Here is a 25101-nt window from a genome sequence, read left to right on the forward strand (position 1 = left end):
GTAGGCAGTGCCTGAAAAGAGGGAGGAGGTAGGTTGGGCTGAGCAAATGACCCTCTGGTCTGGGCGCTATGGAGGGCAGAGCTCCAATCTAGGCATTTGTCTTCCAGCAGTGTCCCCTGGCTCTGCTGAGCGGACGTGGGTGCAGAGGACCAGGACTATGGCACCTGCAGGCAGGGAGAGGTCTGGGTGGATGGGGGAAGGGACCAGCCACACGGCAGGCAGCCGGAGGCCCTGGCCAGGGAGCCCAGTCAAGCAGCCTTGTCAGGAGAAGGGCATGGACCCCTGTGGACCTCCCGCTGTGGCTGGGACCGAGGGACAGTCCCAGGCCTGGGGGAACCTGAGGAGGGAGCAACAGGACTGATACCTCAAATGACCAGGACACCAAAACCTGCTTTGTCCCTAGGGTCCCCTCTTCCACTCGGACACTCAGTGCAGCTGCCAGAGCGCGCTGTCCTCGCAGCTCCTGGGCCACTGGGCAGGAGTGCAGAGGACACTGTCCTGGGGTAGGCTGTGCTGCCCCTAGAGTCGAAGGACAAACCCTCCGGCCAGACTCCAGTGGTCCAGCCCAGGAAGTGGGGCCCAGCCCCCTGGGGCTGCTGGCCTGGGCCACCCCGGGACCTTAATGCAGAAACAACTTCTAAGAATTGGGCTGCTGCTGTGCGGAGGGCGGCCGCCCCGAGCAGCCGCGGTGGTGCTTCCTGCCCAGCTTCCTCCCGTGGGGCTCCTTGTCTCTTCTTCTGGGGACCCTGTGAGTGAGCACATCGCAGCTCCGCGGTTTCCTGTTTTCAGTGACATTGACTTCTGAGTTCCAGGCTCCGTCTCATCCATGACCCGAGCCGTGCCTGTGATAGCCCTATGGACACCCTTCCTGCCGCGGCCAGGGCGGGGCAGGGCCCTGGAACGCCATGTCACCCAGGATGGTGGTGCCTCTAAGAGGCCTGCTCTGGTGGCTGTGGGGACAGGGCGGGCAGGGCCGTGAACATGGAGCTTCCAAGGAAGCAGGAGGAGCCCTGGGGCCTCAAGGATGTGTCCTGCCTAGCAGGGACCCTTGGGACTTGCCTCTCAAATGACCAGTCCTGGGGCTGCCCTCACCCCTGCCTAGCCAGAGCAGCCCCTGCATTCAGAGCCCAGGGCCCGGGCCAGAGGGTGACACAGAGCCATCACCAGGGAGTGCTCTGTGGGGGGATTGGGAAGAGGGGCAGGGTGAGGAGCTGCAGGGGTCCTGTCCTGTCAGTCCGTGCCTCCTAGAGGAGAACTTCCTGGGCGGAGCTGGAACCCTCCGCAGCTGGCCTGGCTGCGCTGGGGGCTGGGCTAAGATTTGCTCAGAGAACCGCAGTCGGCAAAAGAGGAACCAGAGCTGCCAGCCGCAACGCTGGGTCAAAGCCCTCAGTGGAGTGCGTGCCTCAGTCCAGAGAGCCCGACTGTCGGGCCTGTCCTCTGGGCATGCTCTGCTTTGCATCGTTGACCCCCAGAGGTGTCGGGGTGCAACCATGAATCTTTAGCTATTCCAGTAGGGTGGGGCCCAATACCGGTCCAGCCGGACCCGGCTGCAAAACTGACAACCGATCCATAACTGATCTGAGCCAGAATGCCAGGTGTCTGCAGGACCACTTGCGTTGGCAGGGCCACTTCTGGCTTTCCACCAACTCTGGCTCCTAGCAGCCACACCTGAACCGGGTAGGATCACCTCAGTGGCAATAATGCCTGAGCTTGTGCAGCATGAGGACAGGCGTTTCATCCTGTTTCACAATTTTGATCTCTTGGGACGGCTCCTGGATTATGCATCCAAAGGGTTGTGAGGTCCTAACGTAGCTTAGTGAGAAAGTGCCGAGATCGGCTAGCAATGCCTGCCCTGGGCATAGGAAAGCAAGTTGCAGTATGTGTGCCATGTTTTGCTTTTTCTATCATAATATTGTGTGCTTCCAAACATTTTCACATCCACTCGTGCATTGGGAAGCAGAGGTTCTAAAAGACTTGCATCTTGTCAAAACCAGTGCAAGGTGGGACTAATGCTTGGGTCTCCTGCTTCCCAGGCCTGTGCTCCTTCCCGTCACTGAATCGAATGGCTTTATAGGCCAGGGCCTGGCATGGCCTTCTCCTTGAACTAGCCTATAGTACCCACCAGTGTCTTGGGAGACAAACCTGTGCCCAAACATTCATGGTTCTACACCATTTCACAGCAGAAAGGTTTCCATCTGTTCTCTGCCTGCCCTGACCTGAGCCTTCTCTTCACGGGTCTGGAAGACCCTTCTGCATCAGGTCCCGCTACCCACTTTCTGCCTGGCAGTTATGAAGCCACAGGACCCCTGGAAGACCCAGGGGCCCATGCACCCCACTTGTTTGCACCACAGGCCGGGGAAGGGAGCAGCCCTCAGCTGTAGGGTCTCCTGAAGGAACTCAGCTGGCTGTAGGCACCGAATGTGAGCAGCTGCAGAGCATCCCCCAAGTGGCAAGAGTCTGGTCATTCTCTCTGGGCAGGACAGGGCCAGCCCACATGACCTGAAGGCAGGAAAAGGCAGAGGGAGTTCCCTGGACTCCAGCCAAGGAAGCAGGGTTCACAGCGGCACAGGGACCAAGTTCAAGGAGCAGAGGAGCCCTGAGCCTGAGCCCTGAGGCGAGCGCCAAGGGCAGTGTCCCCAGCTCCCAGAGTGTCACTGCTGCGGCCTGTGCACGAGGAGAGGCAGGGGAGGTCGTCTTCCCTGCTTCCTGGACAGGTGGTGTCCGCAGGTGCCCACTGAAGCCAGGCCTGCTCTCTGGGATCGTGTCTCCGCTGGCTCTGACTACGGGGCAGGGGGTTGAGGCCTTCCTCCTTCCCACCGCCCGCCACCGTGCGTCTGAGGCTGGGCTCCGCCCTGACCTCCTGGCTGCCTTCCGTCCTTCCTCCACGGGCCCAGCCCTTCCTTGTGCTGGGGCCTCCCTGATGGCCACTTAGACCTCTCCCCTAATCCTGGCCTCCCTGCCCGAGGCTGGCTCGAGGGCCGAGGCGGTGCAATGACTTCCCCTGGTCCCACGGCGCGGCACTGTGTGGCAGGCTGGGGGCTGGCCCGGATGCCCCCGTGGCCCGATGTTCCAGGCCTGAGTGACAGGGGCTGAGGGCAGGGTGGAGACGGGGCTGTCTGCAGGTTGTCAGGCTCTCAGGAAACTGGGGGGGGCAGGGAGGGAGTAGAGGACGGGAGGGGGTCAGATGGAGGATTCTGAGGGGGGGAGCTCTTGGCAGAGATCCCAGGCCCTGGGCTTAGACGCCGTCACCCTTTACGACAAGAACGCAAAGGACACCTCCCCCAGAGAGCGCTCCTGGCCCCCGGCTCTGAGCCCCAGCAGGTCAGCAGGTCAGTCTCAATTCAGTTCCACGGCCACTCCCCGCCCGCTGCCCGCTGCGGGCTTCCTGGTACTGGACGAATGCAGGAACGAGTGACTCGTTCAACCCTGGTCCCGGGCAAGGCTGCTCCTCTGCCAGTAAGGACGGACTTGACACCAGGCAGGAGCTTCAGGTGGCAACGAGAGGACGGCAAGAGGACCTGCTGACGTCTCTGAGCAGATCCGTGCGGGCACTGCTGTCCCTCCCCATCAGACCACGTGATTCCCTGGACTCTGGGGGGACGGCGGGTGCTGCTCAGGCCTCGCCCCTCCAGCGGGCTCTGCCCTCCTGCTCCCCTCTAACACACATCCAGTGACATTGCCCAGCGGCAGAGAAGGGCCTTGCTCTCGGTGGCCTCCTGCGTGGCTCTGACTGTGGAGGGACAGTGCTCCTTAGAAGCAAATGTCAACCCTGGCAGATTCTGGGGCCCTGGCCCAGCGAGGCCACAGGAGCAGCAGCCTCCTGGGCAGGTAGTGGGACTGGCTCTCAAGAATGTCACCTTGACATGGGAGGCCGCACAGGTAGAGTCCTGCCCTCTGCTCTCACGCTGCCTGGGCCTGACTCCGTGCTCCCAGGACCCGCCTCGGTGACTGCCACACTTGGGTCACCTGGCCGGGTGCTGTCCCCCAGGAAGCCCTCCCCAGCCTTCTGTGCTCCATCTGCATGGCAGCCCCTCCCTCGCGGAGAAAGCCCTGCTCTCAGCCACCCAGGCCAGGAGGCCTCCAAGCCCCACTGCCCATCTGGCTGCTGGAGGGTGGTTTGGGGGCCACGGGGAGCAGGGTGCGGACTGATGAGGAGGGCGGATGTCACCTCACCAGGGAGCCACCACGGCTCTCACAGGGAGCCAGCACGGCAGAGCGCTGATCCACAAAGGGATGGAGGTCAGGGGCTGGAATGTGCGGAGGGAGACTGGGGGTCCCTCTGGGGCTGGAGGTCTCTGCAGAGGGTCCGGCCAACAGCTGGAAACTCTCTGACCGCAGGAACCAATCCCAAGTTCCCCAGGGACCGTCTGCACCGCCGCATACCACCCGGTACCTTCCTGCCCTTCAGGGCCACGGGGGTGGGGGTTGGGCGTGTGCCTCTGCACCAGGAAGGACAGTGCAGCTGTCAGGGGCCCACCCAAAATCTGTTCTCTACCCCTTCCTCACTAGCAGAATTCTGTCTATGTTTGGGGCAGTGATATATTTGGCTCCTAAGTAGTAAGCCAATGGTGACAATCTTGTCCCTTATTTGATCCAACCTCCCTTGGAGCTAGGGTGTCCATGTGACCCACTTCTGGCCAATAAGACATAGCAGGGTACTGGAGGCTGGTCCCGGGAAACCTTTCCCTTTCAGGGGGTCGAAGTCTGCAGGCATAGCTCTTTGTCTTGTTGTCATTTTTCTGCCTTAAATGCTGGCATGATGGCTGGAGCCATAGCAGCTATATTACAACAGGAGGAAAAATCTAAGAAACATGAACTGTGACATCACTGGGCATGAAATCAGCATTTGAAATTCTCTCCAGAGACTTTATGTGAGAAACTGTGTTCTGATTTATGACTTCATCATTGCCTGTTACTCACAGCCAAACACATCTCTGTGCACTATTGGAGGGGTGACCAAGAAGATGATTCACAGCCACCCTGAAGCCGGATATGGGTAGGGAAGAGTTTTGTCAAGACTGTCACCACAAGAGATGATCCCCTGCCTGAGTCACCCTGGCCCCCAGGAAGTTAATGTGTCCTATAAATGTGTCCCTGTGTAAATAGCTGAAGTACTTAGCAGTGATATTGGGCAGCCCTAATCCCAGGTCAGTGTCATTCCTGGGATTACTAGCCCAATTCCCATCCCTGCCCCAGAGATACTCCAGACAAAGAGCCCAGCCCAGGCCCGCTCTGACCCTCTCCCCACGGAGCTGTGGACAAATGAGAAGCCACCTCACAGTCACTTGTCGGGAACCGAGAGACACAAAGCCCAGGCCTCATTTACAATCGGGTCCCCAGGGGGACAGATGGCAACGCTGTGTCCAATCTCTACTCCTCCCCGTATCCACGGCCTCTGCAGTCCTTCACTGCCTGACCTCCCGTGTCTAGGCTGCCCTGGGACTTGCTTTGGCCAAGAGAAGCCCACAGAAGGGTCCCTGCGCCAGCTCCAAGCCGGACGCTCCCGAGGCCGTGTGTGCCTCGTGCTCGGCTCCCTCTAGGACAGGCACCGGCTGCCTGCTGGAGGAGTGGCCCGGCCACCCCAGCTGAGCGCCAGCCCGCCCCAGGAGCACAGCCTGTACAGGAACCAGCCCAGCTGCGACCCTGGGGACTGGCCCACCCGGCCTGCGTGGCCGGCGGCCTGCAGGAGGGACTCAAGAGCTTGGCTGCTAGAGGCCTCTGTGTGTTCGGCTTGCAGCGCAGTGTCACTGCGGCGAGTGACCGCTGACACCATCTCCCTCGCATGGCTGACCACGCGCCTCCACAGACACGAGCCAACCCCTTCCCCCGAGAGGTCGCCGTTCTCCACCTGCTGCAGACGATGAGACCGAGACTCTGGAAGGTTCTGACTCTCGCGTCACACGGCCAGCGCCCAGGGCGCCCACTCCAAAGCCCCTGCTCTCAACTTACAAGTCACCAGGGCAGCCCAGCCCGGGCACCACTACCGACCAGTCCCCAGCCTGCACCCCCCGACCAGCCTGGCAAGCCGTGGACACCTGTGCCTGCTCCCTGGCGCACCAGAGTGGACCGCAGACACCAACCCTCCAGCCTGGCGCGTTGCCAGGGTGTCACCCCAACACGGTATTGGGCAAGGGTGGGGGACACCTTCCGGCCAGGCACCACGGCAGGCCTAGTGTGTCCCCGCAGCACAGGCAGGCCAAGAGGGGGGACTGAACCCAGCCCTAAGGCCAAGCTCATGACGGACGGCGGCTCAGAGCCACTGCGGACTCTGGTGACACCCTGCCCACACTGGGCACCCGGCCGCCCTGCATCAGGACTGCTCTGGCCGGCCAAAGGCAGGAGGAGGGCGCTCCCCACCCCGTGCAGTGCGCCCGGCTCACCGACAGCGGCGGGGTGCCCTCGTCCTCCACGGTGACCACCAGGTGGTAGAAGCCCTGGCGCTCGCGGTCAGGCGGGGCAGGCCGCGTGGCGATCTCCCCGCTGATGCGGTCCATGCGGAAGGTCATGTCCTCGTTGCCCTCGGTGATGTAATAGGACAGGACACTGTTGATCCCGGTGTCGCGGTCCGTGGCTCTCACCTGGACCACAGCGGTGCCTCCGCCCACGTTCTGGGAGGAGAGCAGGACAGTGGTCACTCCAGGTTCAAGGCCTCAGGGGCCAAGTGGATCACGGGCACACGGAGCAGCAGCCTACCCTGCAGCTCTGGTCTACACCAGAGGACGAGGGGCGGACAGTCTGCGGGCACCTGCTATGTGCTGGGTCCCGCACTCGCCGACCGAATCGGCCCCAGCCCTGCCAGGTAGGACCCTGGGCCCTCCTCATTTACAGATGAGGAATCTGACCTGCAGGGCAGGTGGCCTGGACCATGGGCATCTGGGAGCTGGGCTCTGCCCTAGCCACCTGCCCTCATGAACATCCACCTGGTGTGATGCCCACAGTGCCTGGGCAAACATTCTCCCCGAGTGGCCCCAACTTAGGGCCAACTATTAAATGCACTGTTTACTTATTAATTAAAATGTTTTTTTTTGCTATCAGAGGAAATTGAGCCCAGGGGCGCTTAACCACTGAGTCCCGTCCTCAACCCCTTTTTATGTTTTATGTAGAGAAAGGGTCTTGCTAAGTTGCTTAGAGCCTTGCTAAGTTGCTGAGGCTGGCCTCAAACTTTCAATCCTCCTGCCTCAGCCTCCCAAATTGCTAAGATCACAGGCATGTGCCACTGTGCCTGGCTAAATGCATTATTCTGAGAAACAGCTGTCCAGCGTGAACCTGAGCCTCCTGTTGGGTGAGAGGACGCTTACTCTTTCCCTCTTCTCCTCTCCTCCCTACTCACACAGACACTGAGCTCCATCACCAGGCTGAACATTAGGGGTGTAATTATGAAGGAATCGAGCTCCAGTCCTGAGATGTGAGGGGCAGGCGGCCAGGGGGACATTTAAACAGGGGCTTCGTGGTCAGCTCTCTCCACTGTCCACTCTGGATGTCAGCTCAGGGTCCCCTTACCTCATTCACACTGACATTGTATCCAAAGGCGCTTTCGATGACTGGAGGGTTGTCATTCACATCCAAGATGGTCACCTGCAGGATGTGGTCCTTCCTCCGTGGTGGGGTGCCACGGTCGGAAGCCACCACCTGCAGGGAGAAGGGCTGGAGTCAGGGCTGAAGTGTTGGGGGAAGGAGCAGAGACTGACCCATCCCTGACCGCCCCGGCCTGGCCAGCCCCGGGCGCTCCCTACAGCGTCTGCCCCAGTTTGCCCCTGGTCCAGACTTGGCCAGACTTGGGGACCTCATTGGGAATCTCACTCGAGGTGCCCCAGTCGTCCCCTCCTCCTGCCCCTGCCTGTGGTCTGGACTGGTCCAGCACCTGACCACGACCCCAGGTCTGGGATCTGACACTGGGCTCCTTGCTTTGGCCTCCAGGGCCTCTATCCCATGCACTCAGTCTGTCTCTGGCAAACAGTGGAGCCTGGGTCGACCTTCTGCCAGCACCGGGGTCCTGACCATGGAGCCTCCGTGGGGCCCCGTGGCTGTGTGGCAGTGGTAGGTGACCACCACGGTTAGCCGTACCGGCCGCCCAGGCTCCTCCCACCTGCTCTGCTTCTCACTGGGGCGGAGGCAGCCAGGTGGAGGCTCTGGTGCCCATTTCATGTGGGTAAACTGAGGCCGGCCACAGCAAGCGACTCTCCTGAGCCACGCTGTGTCTGTGGAGGAGTCGGGACTCTCCGGGCTCCACCAGCTTGCTCGGGGCTCTTACGGCAGACGGAGCTCCCAGCTCCTCTGCCTGGGAGCCCGGGGTCCTCCCCCCCAGGGCCCACCGCTCTTGACCCCTTGGTGCCGGGCACAGCAGGGACGCTGACCACAGGGTGCTGACGGTTGAGTTCCCTTCTAGGTCATTAGTGACCAGTCCTGGGGCAGGGCCAGTCCCCACCTTGAGGATGTAGAGGTCCAGCTCCTCTCTGTCCAGGGGCCTGGCCACGAACACTTCGCCGATGGAGTCGTTGGTGGTGATGATCTCAAAGGCCCCGGCGACGTTGCCGGAGGCCAGGGAGAAGAGCACCTGTTTGAGGAGCCAGGGTGAGGGGTGGGGTGGGGAGGAGAGGTGGCGGGTCAGGCCCAGGGGCCTGGGCACTGTGTCCAGCAGGACAGAGTCTGATGCAGGAGCGGCTGAGGCTCTGGGAAAGCAGGGACAGGGTCGGGCCGGGGGACGTCAGCGCAGTGGCCGGGAGCCAGCAGAGAGAGGTGGGAGTCCACGGCCCGGCCTCCTCTGGCTTGGTGGTGAGTGGCCAGACAGCAGGGAGACAGGGCCCTGCTGACAGCAGGGGACACCCACCTGCCCATTGCTGCCGGCATCGGGGTCGCGGGCCTTGACCGTGGCCACTCGCTGGCCCACGGGGCAGTCCTCGGGCACGCTGACCGCTGAGTCGGAGGTCAAGTCAAACCGGGGGCTGTTGTCATTCTCGTCCAGCACAGTGATGTGGACCTGGCGGTGCACAGGGACAGAGCCGTCGCCTCCCTCCCTCCCCAGCCTCACACGCCTGAGCGCCACGTGGGCCAGGGAGGCCCAGCCTCCTGTCAGTTCTGCAACCTGCCCAGCCGGGCCTGACCGTCCCAGGGGGCCGGGAAGCCATTTCTCCTAGCCGCCTGGGGTGGGCCACCCGCGCTCAGTGACAGGCAGGAGAGCGGGGGAGGGGCGAGGGGCCTCTTGGAGGGCACAGGGAGGGGCACTGGGAAGCTGATGCAGGCCGAGGCGGGCTGGGCACTGCCTGCCGTGGACATAGCTTCCTGTTTGTCAGAGAAACAAGGAATCACATTTTTAAAAGTGAACTCAGTTGATGAGCCAGAAAAATCAAAGAAGAAAATTACGCATGGGTGGGTGGAGACCATCCCATGGCCAGAGGCTGGGCCTCTACACTGGCCACCTCTGGGTTCGAGGGAGGGAACGGGGCCCAGGAGCAGCAGGGGGCCGAGGTGGCTTGGTGGTCCCAGCGGGGGGAGGGCGAGTGGGGGAGGGAGATGAATTCCCAACTGTCAGGTGCCAGCACGGGCCCGTGCGGATGAGCCAGAGCCTCTAGGGGAGGCAGGGACTGTGAGCCGGGGAGGAGGCCGGCAGTGGGCACAGACCCTGGGAAGGCACAGGCCGAGGCCGGGACCACAGGTGCCCTTGGGTTCATTGACAGGGACGAAGTGGGAAGGAAGCTCAGAATCTTGGGCCGGGCCTCCTCCCACACCTTGCCCGGCCATCTCCTCTCCTTCTCCTCCCCGCCGGGGGCTGGGGTTCAGGGGCTCCCACAGTGACCGGCTGAGCTGCCCCTGCATGCTGCAGAGGACCTCCCTGCATCCTCTCTCTGAATCAGGTCTTGCTGCTTCTTGGTTCCAGCCCGCCTCCCATGTCTTTAGGCAGCTGTCAGAACCAACTCCACTGCTCACTAGCTGTGTGAGTTTGGAAAGTTACTCAACCTCTCTGGTTTTCCATTTCCTTGACTGAAAGTTGGGATGAGAATACCTACCACCCTGGGAGGAATGCTAGGAGGAATAACGGAGGAACCAGGAAATTAAGGGGTGGTACCTAGAGGTCCCTGATCCCACTTCCTGTCTACAGACATTCATGCCTTCCCTCCATGAGACTGTCAATCCGTCATGAATTTTGGTTACAGAGTTTGTTCCTTGAAGTCCCTAAGCCCCAGTCCGTTGACCTGTGAAATGGGAATATCTATTGTTTTGGGGGCAAAACCAAACAAGGTCTCCTGTGGTCTGATCCCTCCTAAATCCCTCACGCTAGTCAAGGCCTTAAGCTTGTCATGCTTCCTCACACCACAGGGCCTTTGCACCTGCTGTTCCCCTACGCCCCCACCCAGTTGGAGTGAAGGAGCTGCTGGACCTAGTGGAAGGGAGTTGGCCCATAGGAGTCGGGCAGAGTCTGTCTCCCCTCCCGGCCCCGTGAGCCCTGGCTCCCTCCCAGACCCTGAGGACCTGAGGGGGTTAGGAGCTCCGACGGCAGAGCCACCCCACAAGCCCACTCCTTCCTGTCTGCTCCCCCTCCCAGGGCTGCTGGGTCCAGGGAGGAGTCGGGTGGAGGTGAGCTGCGGTTTGGCTTCTGGAGGAAATGGTGGCACTTTCTAAGGGCCCCTCCCAGTGCCTCCGCCCTAGTACCTCAAAGGGCGTTTGGGGCTCCCAGGGCTGTGCATCTGGGGCAGCTCCAGACCTGAGAGGAAGCCAGGGCAGAGCAGGGGTGGCCTGCTTCCTGGAAGGGCTGAGCCACTGCGGGGACAGGGGGCAGTGGCCGGGGGCCCACGGAGAGCCCTCAGAGCCCTGCTGCCCCGATGCCCCTCCTCATGACCACGGGGAGCCGAGGGCAGCCGGGTGAGGCCAGGAAGGTGGCCGTGCCCACTCCACGTCCCAGGCCTCCTGGCTGGGCGGCCGAGGACTCGGCCAGGACCCGCAGGACACAGGCCCGCCTGCTGTCCACCACGGAAAGCTTTGCTCCCTGGTGGCCTTCGGGGACCCCAGGGAACGAGGGGTCTGCTGGGAGCTGGTGGAAGCCTCGCTGGCCCCGCTGACCCTGGGGATGGTGGCCTTTGGCACCGCCCAGCCACACCCTGGGCCACCAAAGCCGGCAGCCCCCAGGGAGCTGCAGGTCGGAGGCCCCATGTGGCTGTGCTGGGCCCTCCGTCTGGACCCTGGGTCAGCGTCCACCCCTTCGGCTGTGGTTTCAGGGGGCTCTGATCCGGGTGTTCTCAGGTGGCCTCCCTGGCTGTCCCCACCCCCACCTGCCTGCAGACTGGGCTTCCCCCTCTCCTCCCCCAGGCCAGAGCCCCCCTGGAGCCCGTCTGACACCTCCAACCTCAGAAACCGCCCTCCCCAGGTGCCCCGCTCGGCTTCCCTGTCTGGGTCCTGGGGGCCACTCAGCCGTGCCCACAGCTGCCTCCCAGAGCACCCCTGGCCACACAGCCCAGCTCACACACTCCTCCACCAGTGGGGCAGCTGGGACGTGAGGACAGACCACCACGTCACACCCCTCGCAGGCCAGCCAACGAGAGGGTTCCTGTGGGGGTCTGGCCACCTCACTGCATTCTCTGAGGACGCAGAGCTGTCCTGCAACCTGATTTTAGACTCTAAGCGAGGAAGCTCAGAGAGGTCAAGCAGCTTGCCCGTGTCACACAGCCAACGAGGAGCAAAACTGGGACGAGGCCTCCGTGTCCCTTCCTTGGTGTGTCCCAGGTACTCTTTGTTAGTGTGCCTCATCCCAGGATCCCACGGGGACTCCAGAGCTAGGGGCAGGGATGTGCCCAAGAGGGACCTGGACCTCAAGTGCAAGAGTGGACAGACTGGAAGGCCATCAGGGGTCAAGCAGGAGCCAGCTGCAGGCCGGTCCATGTGTCCTCTCACAAGGGGAGGCAGAAGGGCCAGTGCGGGGGCCAGGCCACAGCTACTCACCTTCTGCAGAGCGCCCGGCAGAGGGGGAGCAAGAAGAGAAAGCAGAAGCAGATGGTGAGGGTCACTTCCCGCCAAGCCCGCCAAGGACACACCCTCCCACCTGTCCGAGGTCCCCTGCCTGGCCCAGGCTGCCCAGGGAGGGTGTGACATTTTGGTCACAGTGTGGTCCCTGGGCTAGCAAGGCCCAGCCCTTGCCCACCACCTGGCCCGCTTGGATGGGACGTGTCCTGGGTTGGGTAGGGCCGTGCTGGGGGCTGTGGCCTGGGACCCACTCACCACAGTGGAGTCCACCTTGGGGCCACCGTCGTCTGCCACCACGGTCAACGTGTAGAAGTCTCCCTTCTCGCGGTCCACGAGGCCCTGGACGGTGATTGCACCCTGCAGGAGGAGGCCGAGGGGTGAGTGACCGCATCAGGCCCAGGCAGGCCACTCTGCCACCTCCTGCCCGCGGGGCACCCCTAGGCTGTTGGCTCAAGTCCTGTCACCCTCTCTAATCCACCCAGGCGCACCCTGTCCTCGGGGCCTCCTGCAGCCCGCGGAGGGGATCATTCTCCTATTTGGTCCCCAGAGGTCCCCATGGCCACTCCTCCACATTTCCCCTGGGTCGCCGGCCACACCCCTGAGTATCCCTCCTTCTCTTGTCCCCTGAGGACTCCCAGAGGCTGGGAAGGGCCCGTTTCATCTTGTGTTCCCAACACCCCCCGGGTTGCGGGGACTAAGTGACTCATCCCCTGCCTGTTTTCAAAGAAGGGACTCTCATAAAAGTCACAGGAAAGCCAAGACGGAGTAGGTCAGGTGTGGGGAGAGGGGGCTGCCCAGAGAGCGGCCGAGAACGGCGACTGCAACGCAGGACTGTACCCGGGCTGCCCAAGAGCCCAGGTGAAGAGGGAGATGAGGTGGTCGCACAAGCTCTGTGACATCGGGACACAAGAAATACATGTGGGTCTCTGTCCCTGGTTGCTGGCACACAGCTCCACAAGTCCTCGCATGTTTCTCAGCAGTGGGGGACTGGTCTTTGGCCCTGGTTCCTGACAGAGTTCCTGATGCCATCAAAATCCCTGGGTGACAGGGACATCTTTTGCCCTAAGGAGGCAACTCCTGTGGGCTCCAAGGAAGGCCAGGCCTCGGCTGGAAGCGGGAACGCTGCGTCTTACCCTCGCCCTCGGGGGGAGAGGGCTGGAGGGCTGGAGGGCCAGTTAACGAGTGACCACGCCTGCCTGACCAGGCGGCCCTAAAACCCCTGCATTCTGGGGTTGGCAGAGGTTTCAGACTCTGGGGAGGTTGTTTGCTTTGTTTTTGTACCGGGAGTTGACCCCAGGGGTGCCTTACCACCGAGCGGTCCCCAGCCCTTTTTACATTCTATTTTGAGACAGGGTCCAGCTAAGTCGCTTCTATGGCCTCCTGCTGGGATGACTGGGCGGCTCTGGGGGAGGGCGCTGTGCGGGCCTTGGTTGTGGGTCAGCCACAGCGAGGACCGTGCCTGAGCCCTGTGAGCAGGCAGCTCTAACAGATCAAGAGAGGCCAAGGCGGGGGTCGTGGGGACCCTCTCATAGCCAGGGTCAGAGGGACGGTCCTTCAGCAGCCCTGGGATCCGGACGTGACTGTGGGTGGAGCTACACTTTCATTGTCCACTAGCAAGAGGGACACCAGGCCGCCTTACTACACACGCTATCTCACCCCTACCTATGGAAAGAAATATATCACGGGGACTCTTAGAGTTTGCTTGTTTGGCCGAGGTTCTGTGTGTGTGGTGCCGGGGATGGAACCCGGGAGTGCTCCACTACGGAGCTGCACCTTCTGATTTTTATTTTAAGACAGGGTACTCAGGGCCAACGCCCACTGTGCCCGCCCCAGCCCTCACCGTGATGGCGTCTATCTTGAAGAGGGCCTTGGCGCGGGCGCTGGTGTGGGCGTCGAAGCGGTAGGTGATCTGGTTGAGGTTGTCGATGGAGTAGGCCTGGACCCGCAGGATCTCGGTGCCCAGGGCCAGGTTCTCCAGGATGGCGGCCTCGTAGGAGGCGTTGGAGAACTGCACGGCCTCGTCCAGCTCGTTGAGCAGGGTGACATGGACACTGCAGAAGCCCCGGTGGAAGGGGGGCGCCTGGTCCGTGGCGGACACGTTCATCAGGTAGCTGGTCTTGGTCTCGTAGTCCAGGTAGTCCACGGTGGTGACGAGCCCCGTGCTCTCGTCAATCTCGAACTTCCCCTCTGCGCCCGACAGGATGCGGTAGTTCACCAAGCCACCGTCCCCTGCAGGAGGACACAGGCGCTGTGCTCTGTGGCGACCTCTGAGGGACGTGGCGGGGACTCTGGTGGGCCCACCCTGCAGGCACTGCCCCCACCTCTGTGGCTGGATCGTCCTAAGAGATGTGGCAGAGGACGGGGCACACACTGACCCCTCTCTGGGACTTGGTCTTGGCACCAGGGATGCCAGAGGGGCTTGGCTCTGCCCTAGGGCCTGGGGACTCAGGTTCTTGCCCCGCCTGGGACACTGGGGCAGACAGGGGGTCTCTTTGATCTAGAAAGCGTTGGGTGAGGCAGGGTCCTCAGGGGTGGCCCAGCCTTCCTTCAGTTCCTCTGGGGTTTCCACGCCAAGGGCACGGTTCTGTCTTCCCTGTCCCCTCCCCCCAGTCCCGGGATTCCTTCTCCCAAGTCCACAGGCCTCAAGGGGCTGGGAAGGCCGTGGTCATAGAGCCACTTGGGAGAATCCCAGACCTCTCAGAGCAGCCAGCCCCAGCTGGGGGGGGACACGTCTGCTTAGGGTCATCCGAGCTTCCTGATGTTTTCTCCCAAAAGGCCCAAAGCTGTGGGGCCCCAGAAGTGTAAGTGACTGGAACTGCACGGACATGCCCTTCAGGGAGAGTGATTCAGCAAGAATGTCCAGCCCCCTCCCCTGGCCCTGTGTGGGCGGCTGGTGAGCCTGGGTGCTGGGGGGCGGGGAGCCGGGCAGGAGTGCCCAGCTCGCCCGCGCTGTCCTGGAGTCCTCTGTCCCTCACCTTGCACTGCTGACCACAGCCAGCTCTGGGGCTCAGGGCCCTCGGCCACCTTAAGGTTGCCTGGACCAGGAAGGGAGCTGCCTGGGAAAGGCCTGGGAGCGCCAGGCCCCAGGTGACCCTGCAGGGCCTGGGGCAATGGCCGGCTAAGGCCAGTTCTTGACCTCCCCGAGTCCTGCCCAGCCGGGAACTGCTGGGTCCTGGGATGACACATCTGGCCTTGCCCAGCTGTGACTCCCCCTCTGTCCACCCGGAGACTGAGACAACGCCCTGACGGCAATCCTCTCAGGCCTGGGCATCTGGCGGGGAGTGACCAAGACTGTCCCAGGAGGCCCTCCCTGGCCTGGGAGCCCTGAACAGGGGAGCCCGAGACATGGAGGATGACCGGTCCCTCAGGAGCAGGCCGGGAGGGTCCCTGTGAACACCGGGGCTCCCTGGCTCCGGCCACCAGCCTCACCAGTGTCCCGGTCCGTGGCCCGGACCACGATGACCGAGGTCCCTATGCCCGCAGTCTCGCGGAGCCCCAGGCGGCTGTACTGCTGCTGTGTGAACACGGGGGCCTCGTCGTTGACGTCCTCCACGTACACGATCACCTGCGGGGCCGGGTGCGAGTCAGGGGGGCAGGGCCGGGAAGTCCAGGGTGAAGCCCCTGAGGCTGGCTCGCTGGTCTCTGCTCTCCCAGGCCAGCTGCGGGCAGCCCCCGAGGGTCACCGTGTCCTCCCTCTTCCCCAGGCCCTGGCCCCAGGCCGGTGCTCAAACATGGCTGGTGTAGGAATAAACCTTATCTCACCCTCAGCCCTGCCGCTGGCCCTGTGGGGCCTCTGACTAATTGATGAGTGACTCTTGGGGGCCATCAAGTTTCTCAGCTGTGACACGGCCACAGTGCTGCAGGGTGCCCGCCACGGCCACTCCGAGAGTCGTTAGGGAGACAAGATGGGCTGCCAGGAGGGCTTGAGACCGACCCCATGCAGACCCCAAACCACGCAGCAGAAGAGACATGAAGGTGACAGCCACTGTGGCAGAGGACATTGACACTTGGGCCCCTTTAAAATCGTCACACGCTGTGGCACTTAGGAGAGGCTAACCACGCCCTGGCACCAGGGGCGCTGGACACCAGTGCCTGGAGGGCGGAGGCACCGGGGAGTTTACTGACCCCCTTGGCCCCCAGGCCCTGTTGGTGGCTCTCACTGGAGTTCCCTGTGGCCTAGGAATGTCCCCTCTGTGCCACTTTGCTGGCTGCTTCTCTTCCTGGTCCCCATCCCCCCAGGCTCTCCCTGGGGACCCTTCTTCCTAGTTGCTGTCAAGCTATCTCTGTCTTGGAGTTTGCTTCCTGGGGCCCACGGCAATGGCCCTTCTGAGTTGCGCAATATGAACAGTTGTCCTCGAAGCTCCCCCGGACGGCCTCAGTGCCCGCCAGGGACGTGCGTGTCACGCACGGCAAGAATCAGGCTGTTTAGAGGCGCCTGTGGGCGCAGTGCATGGGCAGAGGCGCCCCATCTCCCCACGACCCCACCCACCACAGGGCCACTGGAGAGGTTTGGCGCAGGTGGGGACAGGGCAGAGAGCAGAGTGGAAGGAAGGACAAGGGCAGTGTCCGAGGGGACGCCCAAGGCCCAGAGCCCCTGCCTCCTTTCAGAGATGGCGGAACGAGCTCAGAGAGGGGAAGGGACTTGCCCAGGGCCAGTCACTGGGAGGGCTGCAAAGAGCGCAGGGTTCTCCTGGCCCCCACCTGCCCAGGTGGGGCTCTTGGCTCTACATTGGGGGTGGGCCGGTCCCAGAGCCGAGCCAGGGCCGGCTGGAAACTGGCAATTGTGGGGGGGGGGGACTGGGAAGGAGCCGCGAGGCTCAGCGTGGATTTCACGTGTGGTCAGTGACACTGAGAGGCCCCTGAGACACAGGAAGCCCCAGAGCATTTGATCTGCTGACCACCACCACTTGGGTCAGCCTGGGGGCTCTTCATGGCATGGCCAGGAACTGGTGGGTAGGGGCACAGAGTCTCCTGGCTGCTGTAGGCAGAAATGGCAGGCCGGGGGGTGGAGGCTCTGGGCAGGGGGTGGGGAGGAGAGGCGCATGGGCGTGGAGGCGGGGGGCTCCCCCTTGGCTGCTCTTGGGGTGCCCACAGCCCTGCAGCGGCAGCTGGATCTTCAGACACCGAGAACCCGCTATGCAAACTGACATGCCCACGGCGGAGCGCAGCTGTTCTCAGGCTGGAACCTTCTAAATCGGACTTGACCCAGAACTTGGCTGGGGAGATCCTGGGCGGGCGGCGTGGGGGGTCTGCCTGGAGGGGTGTCGGGAATAGTCTTCCCATAAACAGAAACTGACCACCCATCTTTCACACTGTGCACGTTCCCTTTCCTAAGCCTGTTTGTTCCAACAACCTTGACACCAGGGCCCCGGGAAGAAACGGGCCAGTCGGACGGTAGGAGAGGAAGAGGAGGGAGGCGGTAAGGGGCCTGGCCGCAGGCCACCGTGCTCTGGATGGTTCCGGCCTTGTTTTCAGCGAGAAGCAGGAGGCGAGATGGTGTGTGGTTTGCAAACCCGAGAGACGCAGCTGCACAGGAAAGCCACCGGCCTGCAGGGCTCTTGCTGAGCGGGAGGGGGCTGCCTGGCCGCTCAGAGAACCGACCTGCGTTCCCCCAGGGCTGCACCCACCCCCCCCCAAGGACAGAACAGGACAGGACAGGCGTGCGTCCAGTCTCCACAAGGACCGGCTCACTCCGAGCTCCCTGGAGCCTCATCTGGGCTGCTCCTAGTCCCTGAAGCAGGAACTGGAGGACATGGGTGGACCCCATGAGCCATCTCTGTGGCTGCTGTTGGGAAATTGACTGTAGGGCCAAACTGGAGTCCACACGTGGTCAACAGGAAGTCCCTGGCTCTCAGGAATGTGTACGCTGAATCATCATCCCAGGGACCAGCCCCAATTCTCACCCCAAAGCTATCCCTGGGGGATGAGGCGGTGGCTTCTGGCTGCTCTGAGGAGCCACCTGGGGCAGTGTGGTGCAGTGGTCAGCACAGCATGGTGGTTAAAAGAACACACTGGAGCCGACTATCTGGGGGTGAAGCCTGGCTGGACCCCCACTGTGGGGTGACTCTGGACAGTGGCTCACTCTCCTTTGTCTCAATGTCCTTGTCTGTAAAGCAGCTGTCTTAACAGTGGCGGCTCGTAGAGCTGATAGCAGGGCTGGGCTCAAGTGCATGGAGTGCTTAGACAGACGCCTGTCACGGTCCTGGGAGGGGTCCTCGTTCCTCGGGGTTCAGGGACAGAGGAGCACAGGGACCCGCAGGTCCCATGGGGTCCCACCCTGCCCCGATGGACAGCCTGGCTGGTCTGTTTTACACGGCACCCTGGGGTGCTGCCGAGTACTTGGTTTTGAACCATTGGGACCTGAAAATGATCTGCCGTCACAAGGCATCCAGAGGTGTGGTCCCTGGAGAGGGGGGCCGGAGCCAGGGGGTCACATGGAGGGCTGTGGCCAGGAGGCCCAAGGTCCAGGGACCATCCACGCTGTGCTGATGTCTGCCACTCTGTGGCTGAAGCGTCCCCACCAAGGGCGGTCCTGCCGTGGGTGTTCTGATCTACACTGAGAGAGCGTTTGGCCGTCACGCGTGGCATGTGGCTACATGGCTGCCCGGGTGCACAGTCAGGTAACTGGGTCTGACCTCCTGTCACTGGGCTGTGTAAAAACCCAAGGCATCGACCCCTGCGCTATTTCCATGTGGGCAGAGTCCCTGGGGTGGAGGTGGCACGCAGGTGTGACTTCCCACTGCTTCCTGGGGCCAGGCTGCCAGGAGCCGGCCACAGCGGGGCCGCCCCCCCAGCGCCCCCACATTGAGGGAGGCTCGGTCGGCCTCGGCTCATCATTTCCGGCGGAGGGAGCAGCGGGTGGAGATGGCTGAGAGGAACAGTTGACTCTGCCACTCGGTTCTGGGCAGAAGTCCCTGCCAGCTCTGCCACTTTCCCGTCTCCCTCCTGCTCTGGGTGACGTCTGGGTCTGACTCACTTTCCACCAGGCCCGGGGAAGGGGCTGTGAGCAGCTGAGGATGTCATCGGGACCTCTTGAGAGGTCCTCTCCTTCTTGGTCATCCCCCTGTTGTGGACAGGAGTAGGCCAGCCTGGCCGGGGGCCGTGCCCATGTGTGTTTGACCATTTGGGGGGGGGGTGAGGTGGGCTTGGCTTCAGCTGTGCAGGTGAGGGTGGGCAGAAAGGGATATTTCTGAGGGGGCAGCACTGGAATGTGTTAGGGTCATTTTCACTGGAACGGGAACTGCGCTTGGACACAGAGGTGTGGGCTCAGTGCCTGGTTCTTCCACCAGAGCTCTGCTGGGCCTCGGTTTCCTCATCTGTAAGGGATCTCTTGGGCTCGCGCTCCAGGGCTGCGTGGACCTAGGGGTTACTATGGTGAGGACCTCTCTTTCATCCCTTGGGACAGACACTTGTGTTGGTGATCTTCCACAGCTGGGGTTCACAGCCACTTGGGCTCCCTCCCCAAACCCTCAGACCCAAATGCCATTTAGCACCTAAGTCCATGGTGGCCCTGCCTCCACTAAGGCCACAACTGGTGGCCATCTTTGGTCCAGCTGCAGCCTTGGCCTGGCCCTGCGGTCGGCACCCAGCCCGCCCCTGGTCTCACCCTGACAGAGCTCCTCATGGGGCCCAGGTCCTGGTTGTAGGCCTCCACGACCAGCACGTGCGACGAGTTCCGCTCGCGGTCCAGGGGCCGGGGGCCTCGCATCAGGAGCCCGTGGCTGACGTCGATCTGGAAGTTGTTGCCGTGGTTACCTGCATGGGGCACACACCAGGTGCCCGGGCTCAGCCTGGGGCCAGAGTTGGAAGGTCGACTCCGCACAGAGGTCTTGGGGACGTGACAGTGGCCAGGGGACCTCTGCTTCCTGCGGCCCTGGTCTGGCAGAGTTGGCGGTCAGGGAAGAAGTTCACCTGCCCTCTCTGCAGGGGAAGCCTGGGTCTCCCTGGACCCTCACACCCACAGGTGTGCCGTGAGGCCTTCTAAAAATTGCAGAAGGATCTGGGCTCTCACAAAACCAAACTCCCTGTGGGTGCTGGGTCCGGGGCTTAGTGGACACCTCAGGGCTGGCTCTGTGCCCTTCCCCATGACTTTCCACTGGGGACCCTCCCTCCTCCACACAGCCCATGTCCTTTAGGTAGGGAAACTGCACTCTTGGTTCCAGAAGGGGGCAGATCAGCGTATGTCACACCGGCCATGGTGACGGCTCAGGGGTGGGCCCTGACTCTAGGTGAACCAATGGCAGTGAATCCCTGGGGAGTTGGGGGGGGAGGGGCGGGGGGAGGGGCGGGGGGAGGAGGCCGCCCTGGACTCCAAGGCCCCACTCGTCAGGGTGATGGCTTTGGGAAGCACCGGAGCATGAGAGACTCCGGGGACACGGCCATCACCTGAGCACCCCCACTTGGTGTGAATCATCGGAGTTCCGGATTCCTCCCTGCAGCCCCGTCCTGGGGGCCCACTCACCATGGAGGATGCGGTACCACACACGCCCAAACTCGCCCTCGTCGGCGTCCGTGGCTTTCAACTGAGGAAGAGCAAACAGTGGAGTCACTTCTAACCCGCCGCAGGGACAGGAGGTGTCTGTGCAGCCCGGCCTCCCCTCCCCCACGCCACCCTGTCCCGGCTCAACCCATGGCTTCCTGAGAGGCTGGGGGTGCGGGAGACCCTCTAATCCCCACCAGGACGTCTGGCTGTTGAGGGCCCATGCCAACCCTGTTGCCTGGCCCTCCCTCAGGTTGGGGGGATGAGTGACAGCTGAGGTAGGTCACCCACACGGCCATCATTCACTCCCCATCTGCCTGGATCCCAAGATGCATCTTGCCACACCTCTTTGTCGGTCACGCTGGGCCGCAGCCAGGCTGACCACCGTAAGGGTCCTTACGTGGGAGTCCCACTCCCAAGTCCTGGCTCCAAGATTGTCCACACGCAGACCCTCCTGCTGTCCTTGGGTACTATCTCTGCTGAACTCCCAGGTGGCCTGGCGCTCCCTGGTTACAAGGAGTCCGCCTGGAGGCTACCAGCAGAAGCACAGCTGACCCCAGGACCATCCTGAAGGAACCTTCACCAACCTGAGGCAGGTAGAGCACTCGGCCAGGTCACACGGGAAGCAGTCTGAGGCTGCAGCCACCGGGTGGCCAGAGAGGGCTCCTCAGGATTTGGGTGGAGGAGCCCGGTGAGGCCCCGATTCCTCAGCTTCCCCTGGAGATCCAGCCCTCCTCCTCCCCCACATCTCTCTCTAGCTCTGGCATGTGGACGGTAACTGTCATTTTCTTTCTGACCCCCACTGCTGCGGCCAGAGGCAAGTGGTTCAGGAGTGGCCCCTGCTCAAAGCTGAGTCAGTCACACCCTTTGCTGAGATTTTTGACCTTGGGTCCAGAGAGTGAGGGAATCTGTTTTGTAGTAAGCGGTGGGAGTGTCAGTAGTGTGCCCCCACCATGGCCTCTCTGAGCTCCCCTCCACCACTTTCTCCTTACCCACCCCACCCCAGGCAATTGGTCTCCTTGCTATTTCTTGAACACCAAGTGCATGCCAACCACAGGGCCTTTGCCCTTGCTTTTCCCCCTGCCTGACAATCTCTCCTTCCAGGTATTGGCATGCACACTCCTTCCTCTGCTTCAGACCTTTTTAAAATGTCATCTTCTCATCAGACCCTACCTGAACACTGTGCAGCCCTGCATCTGTGGATTTAACCAACTGAAGATTGAAAATATTTTTAAAACATTGTGTCTGCACTGCAGAGGTCTAGACTTTCCCCCATGGTCATTAATCCTAAAAGAATTCAGTATGACAATGGTTTCTTTAGCATTTACACTGTATCACAAGTAACCTAGGGATGATTTAAACCGTACAATAGCAATGGAATATTCACCACAAAAAGGAGCGAAATTCTGTCACTTATGGCACCCTGGATGAAACAGGTGAAATAAATCAGATATAATGACAAATCTCACGTTCTCAGTTGTAGGTAGAAGCTAAAAAGTTGATCTCAAAGATGTAGAGAGCAGAACAGTGTGGCCTCTCCCTGTGGGAGAGATGTGGGGGAGGCAGGGATGGAGAGAAGGTGGCGGACAGGTACCAGGTGCAGGTGGGTAGGAGAGGCTCCTGATGTTCTGCAGTAAGATACCCGTGGCTGATAGCAACTGGGTAAGTGAACAAAGCTAGCAGACAGGATCCTGAACAGTCCCACTGCGAGAAAATGACTACCGTCTGGGGGGATGGCCACACCAGTTCCCTGATCTAGCCATTACACACCGTATGTGCATATTGAAGTTTCTGTATTCCATAAATATGCCCAATTATTATGTGTTAATTAAAACAAAAATATATTAGAAATAAAAAGTGAGCTGGGCAACGGTGATGCACACCTGTAATTCCAGCAGCTCTGGAGGCTGAGGAAGGAGGATCGTGAGTTCAAAGCCAGCCTCAGCAACATAGTGAGGCCATAAGCAACTCAGTGAGACCCTGTCTCTAAATAAAATTCAAAATTGGGCTGGGGATGCGGCTCAGTGATTGAGTGCCCCAGGGTTCAATCCCCTGGTACCAAACAACAAACAAAAAAGGTGAAGTAGATGGGAGGATGTAAGCTATGGGGTGTGTGTGTGAGTGTGTGTGAGTGTGTGTGTGTGTGTGCGTGCGCGTGCACACGTAGACTCAACACACCGTTTTATATCAGAAACTTGTGTACTCGTGGATTTGGGTCTCTCTGAGGGTCCTGGAATCAATCCGTGCAGATACCAAGGGACACTGTCTATGGAACTGCATCCCCTGCCAGGCCCTCCCTACCCCCGTCACCGTCTGCTACCCTACGTCTCTGTACATTGCCCACGTCCCCACTGAATGAAGGAGCATAGAGTGAATTGTAAACACTTAGCAGAGCTTTAGTGAGGACACTAAGGTGACATTCAGGAAGCACAGGGGAAAGTCACCCAACACGGAGCACTGGGAGTCAGGGCCCCTGGCCCCTGATACTCCGGAAGCCCTGCGGCACCTCTTTCCCTGGCTGATTGCCCTGGGTTCTGTGGGTGTCCTGATATCACTCCAGCACGGGCTCCCTTGGCCTGATACAGTAGGAATCGGGTTTCTGTGTCATTGCCACCAAAGCCCCAACGCAGATTCCCTATCTTTGCCCACTGGACAAACTTCCAGAGAAGAGAGGATGCAAAGACCAAGCCGACAGAGGCCGTGGGGTGGGACCGGCCAGAGAAGACAGTGGCAGGGCGGGGAGGCCCTGGCTCAGCAGGAAGAGTTGGGAGGGACAACCAGGTGGGAACCGTGGAGAGCCTGGGGAGGGACAGGATGCGTCCCTGTCTGGGGTGAAGAAGGGACATGGCAGCCTCAGGGGAACGGGGTGGGGGACACAGAGTGGTGGTGTGAGGCTGGTATGAGCATGACCAGCCTGGCAGCTGGAGCTGGCCTGGTTGGACCGAGGGACATGCAGGGACTGAGGCAGGTGCATCCAAGGACTTTGAAAAGCAGGCTGACGGCAGAGAGGAGGGAAAGCACGTTGGAGCTGCAGGAAGTAGTGTTCTGGGTCAGGTGCACCCGGAAGAGATTCCTGGCTTTGTCATTTATTGGCTGAGTGACCATGGACAAGGACTTCAACACCCTGAGCCTCAGCTTGCTCATCTGTAGATGGGCGCAGTGGTGACCAGCCTCGCAGGACTGAAGGCTAGGTTGGAGGTGATCCTGCAGAGCGTTTTGTCCGGGGCCTGGCACAGGACAGGTGGTGAAGGCTGACAGGACAGCTTCCGCCACCCTCTTGGGAAGCCCCCTTGATTGATGCTGGGGTTGGGGACGGCTGAGTTCCCCTGCTGTGGAGTTCTTTCCCTCCCTTCCCTGAGAAGGGACAGACATGAAGGTGCTTTGTCCATTCAGATCTGGGAGGAGCAGGACAGGGGAGAGGCTGAGCTGCCCGCCCGGAGGGTGTTTTGCCTCCTCTGTCTCAGGAGCAGAGGCCCAGTGGCCAGCTGGTTTGGGCCAAGGAGGTCAAGGAGACCGAGGGTGGCCAAGTCTGAGAAGGAAGACGCAGGAACCCCAGCGTGGGTTCTGGGCGCCTGGTGCCACCCGGGTCTGGGGAGATCACCAAACCTCCCACCCACCAAGTTGCTGGGTGGCCGTGGGCAGGTCACAGCTCTCTGGAACTCAGTGTGGTCATTGTAGGAAGAGAAAGATGATCTTGAAGGGTCTCTGCAGCTTTGACAGTCCACAGGGAGGCTCCCAGCCATTTGGGGGTGGCAGACAAGGCCTCTTTCTGTGGTCAAGGTTAAGTGCAGGAGGGAAGAATTAAAAACAAAAATTATAGCTCGTAAAGATGTGGGGGTCCAGGCTCAGGTCTTGGACGCGGCCATGACTCCTCCTGTGCTGAGTATCTGGGAGCTCAGAGCCCTGGGGGGGGGGGTGGCTTCTCCCAGCAGTAGCTGGTTGCCAGGGTAGATCTCGCTTCCAGGAAGGCAGGAGGCTGGGGAGGGTGTGCGTGTGTGCGTGTGTGCGTGTGTGTGTGTGTGTGTGTGTGTTGGAGAGAACCCAGGGCCCACCATGGCTCTGGACGTCCCCCAGCCTGCTGCCCTGTGATCTCTCTGACCTTTAGCAATGCCGGCTTCGCCCCTCAGTTCTGCAGCTGGACGCCTTCAAAGGAAGCGTGCTTTTCTGAGAAGCGGAGAGAGAGGCCCAGAAGGCTGGGCCTGGGGTTGCGGCAGGGGGCCTCAGGGCTGCCAGGGCCTATCATTCCTCTGCTCCCCTCCTGCCGCTTCTCTCCCCAGTAACCTGGGGGCTGGCAGGCGCTGAATAGCCACCCGCTGGCTGACGCGCCCACCAGGCTGTTGGAACTTCCAAGGGAGAAGGTGAGCGCTGAGTGGCCTGGGGACAGTTCCACCCGCCCCTGTTCCCCCAGCTCCTCCGCCCCTGAGAGGCCTCCAAGGAGACCGGCCAGAGTGAGGCGACAGCCCCTCTCCTCTTCCCACCCAGTTGCCATCCCTACCCTCCTGGCTGTCCCCTCCCCCAAGGCAGGGCCAACTCCCAGCAAAGCCAGGTCCAGCTGGAGAGCCGGGGAGTGAGCCCACTCCGCCAGGCCTGGCCGACTGAGGGTGCAGGGCACGGCACAGCCCAGGGCCTGGTGGGGTCCCAGGGGCCTCCTGGTGCTCCCGTAGGCCTCC

At 61.5% G+C, this 25101-nt stretch overlaps 2 protein-coding genes across 2 annotated transcripts in view; both read right to left on the minus strand.

The window, feature by feature from the left end:
• Positions 1-5826: 5826 nt before the first annotated feature.
• LOC139705477 (cadherin-23-like) lies at positions 5827-6867 on the minus strand. Its single transcript, XM_071611710.1, has 2 exons — positions 6843-6867; positions 5827-6649 (listed from the first exon to the last, which is right to left on the minus strand). Exons 1-2 carry the CDS (start codon positions 6865-6867, stop codon positions 6234-6236), a joined length of 441 nt encoding a protein of 146 aa, XP_071467811.1. The 3' UTR covers positions 5827-6233.
• Positions 6868-7235: 368 nt separating this feature from the next.
• The window catches only part of LOC114089402 (cadherin-23), a 213280-nt gene continuing 195414 nt past the window's right edge, over positions 7236-25101 (minus strand). Inside the window, exons 25-33 of the mRNA XM_071611711.1 lie at positions 20414-20474; positions 19559-19707; positions 15382-15517; positions 13793-14181; positions 12208-12309; positions 8828-8977; positions 8426-8554; positions 7501-7629; positions 7236-7322 (exon numbers count right to left, since the gene is read on the minus strand). Of these exons, the coding sequence (XP_071467812.1) occupies positions 7236-7322; positions 7501-7629; positions 8426-8554; positions 8828-8977; positions 12208-12309; positions 13793-14181; positions 15382-15517; positions 19559-19707; positions 20414-20474 (1332 nt within the window). The remainder of the gene's footprint in view (positions 7323-7500; positions 7630-8425; positions 8555-8827; positions 8978-12207; positions 12310-13792; positions 14182-15381; positions 15518-19558; positions 19708-20413; positions 20475-25101) is intronic.

This window comes from Marmota flaviventris, chromosome 4 (genome assembly GCF_047511675.1).
Source record: "Marmota flaviventris isolate mMarFla1 chromosome 4, mMarFla1.hap1, whole genome shotgun sequence".
Lineage (NCBI taxonomy): Eukaryota > Metazoa > Chordata > Mammalia > Rodentia > Sciuridae > Marmota > Marmota flaviventris.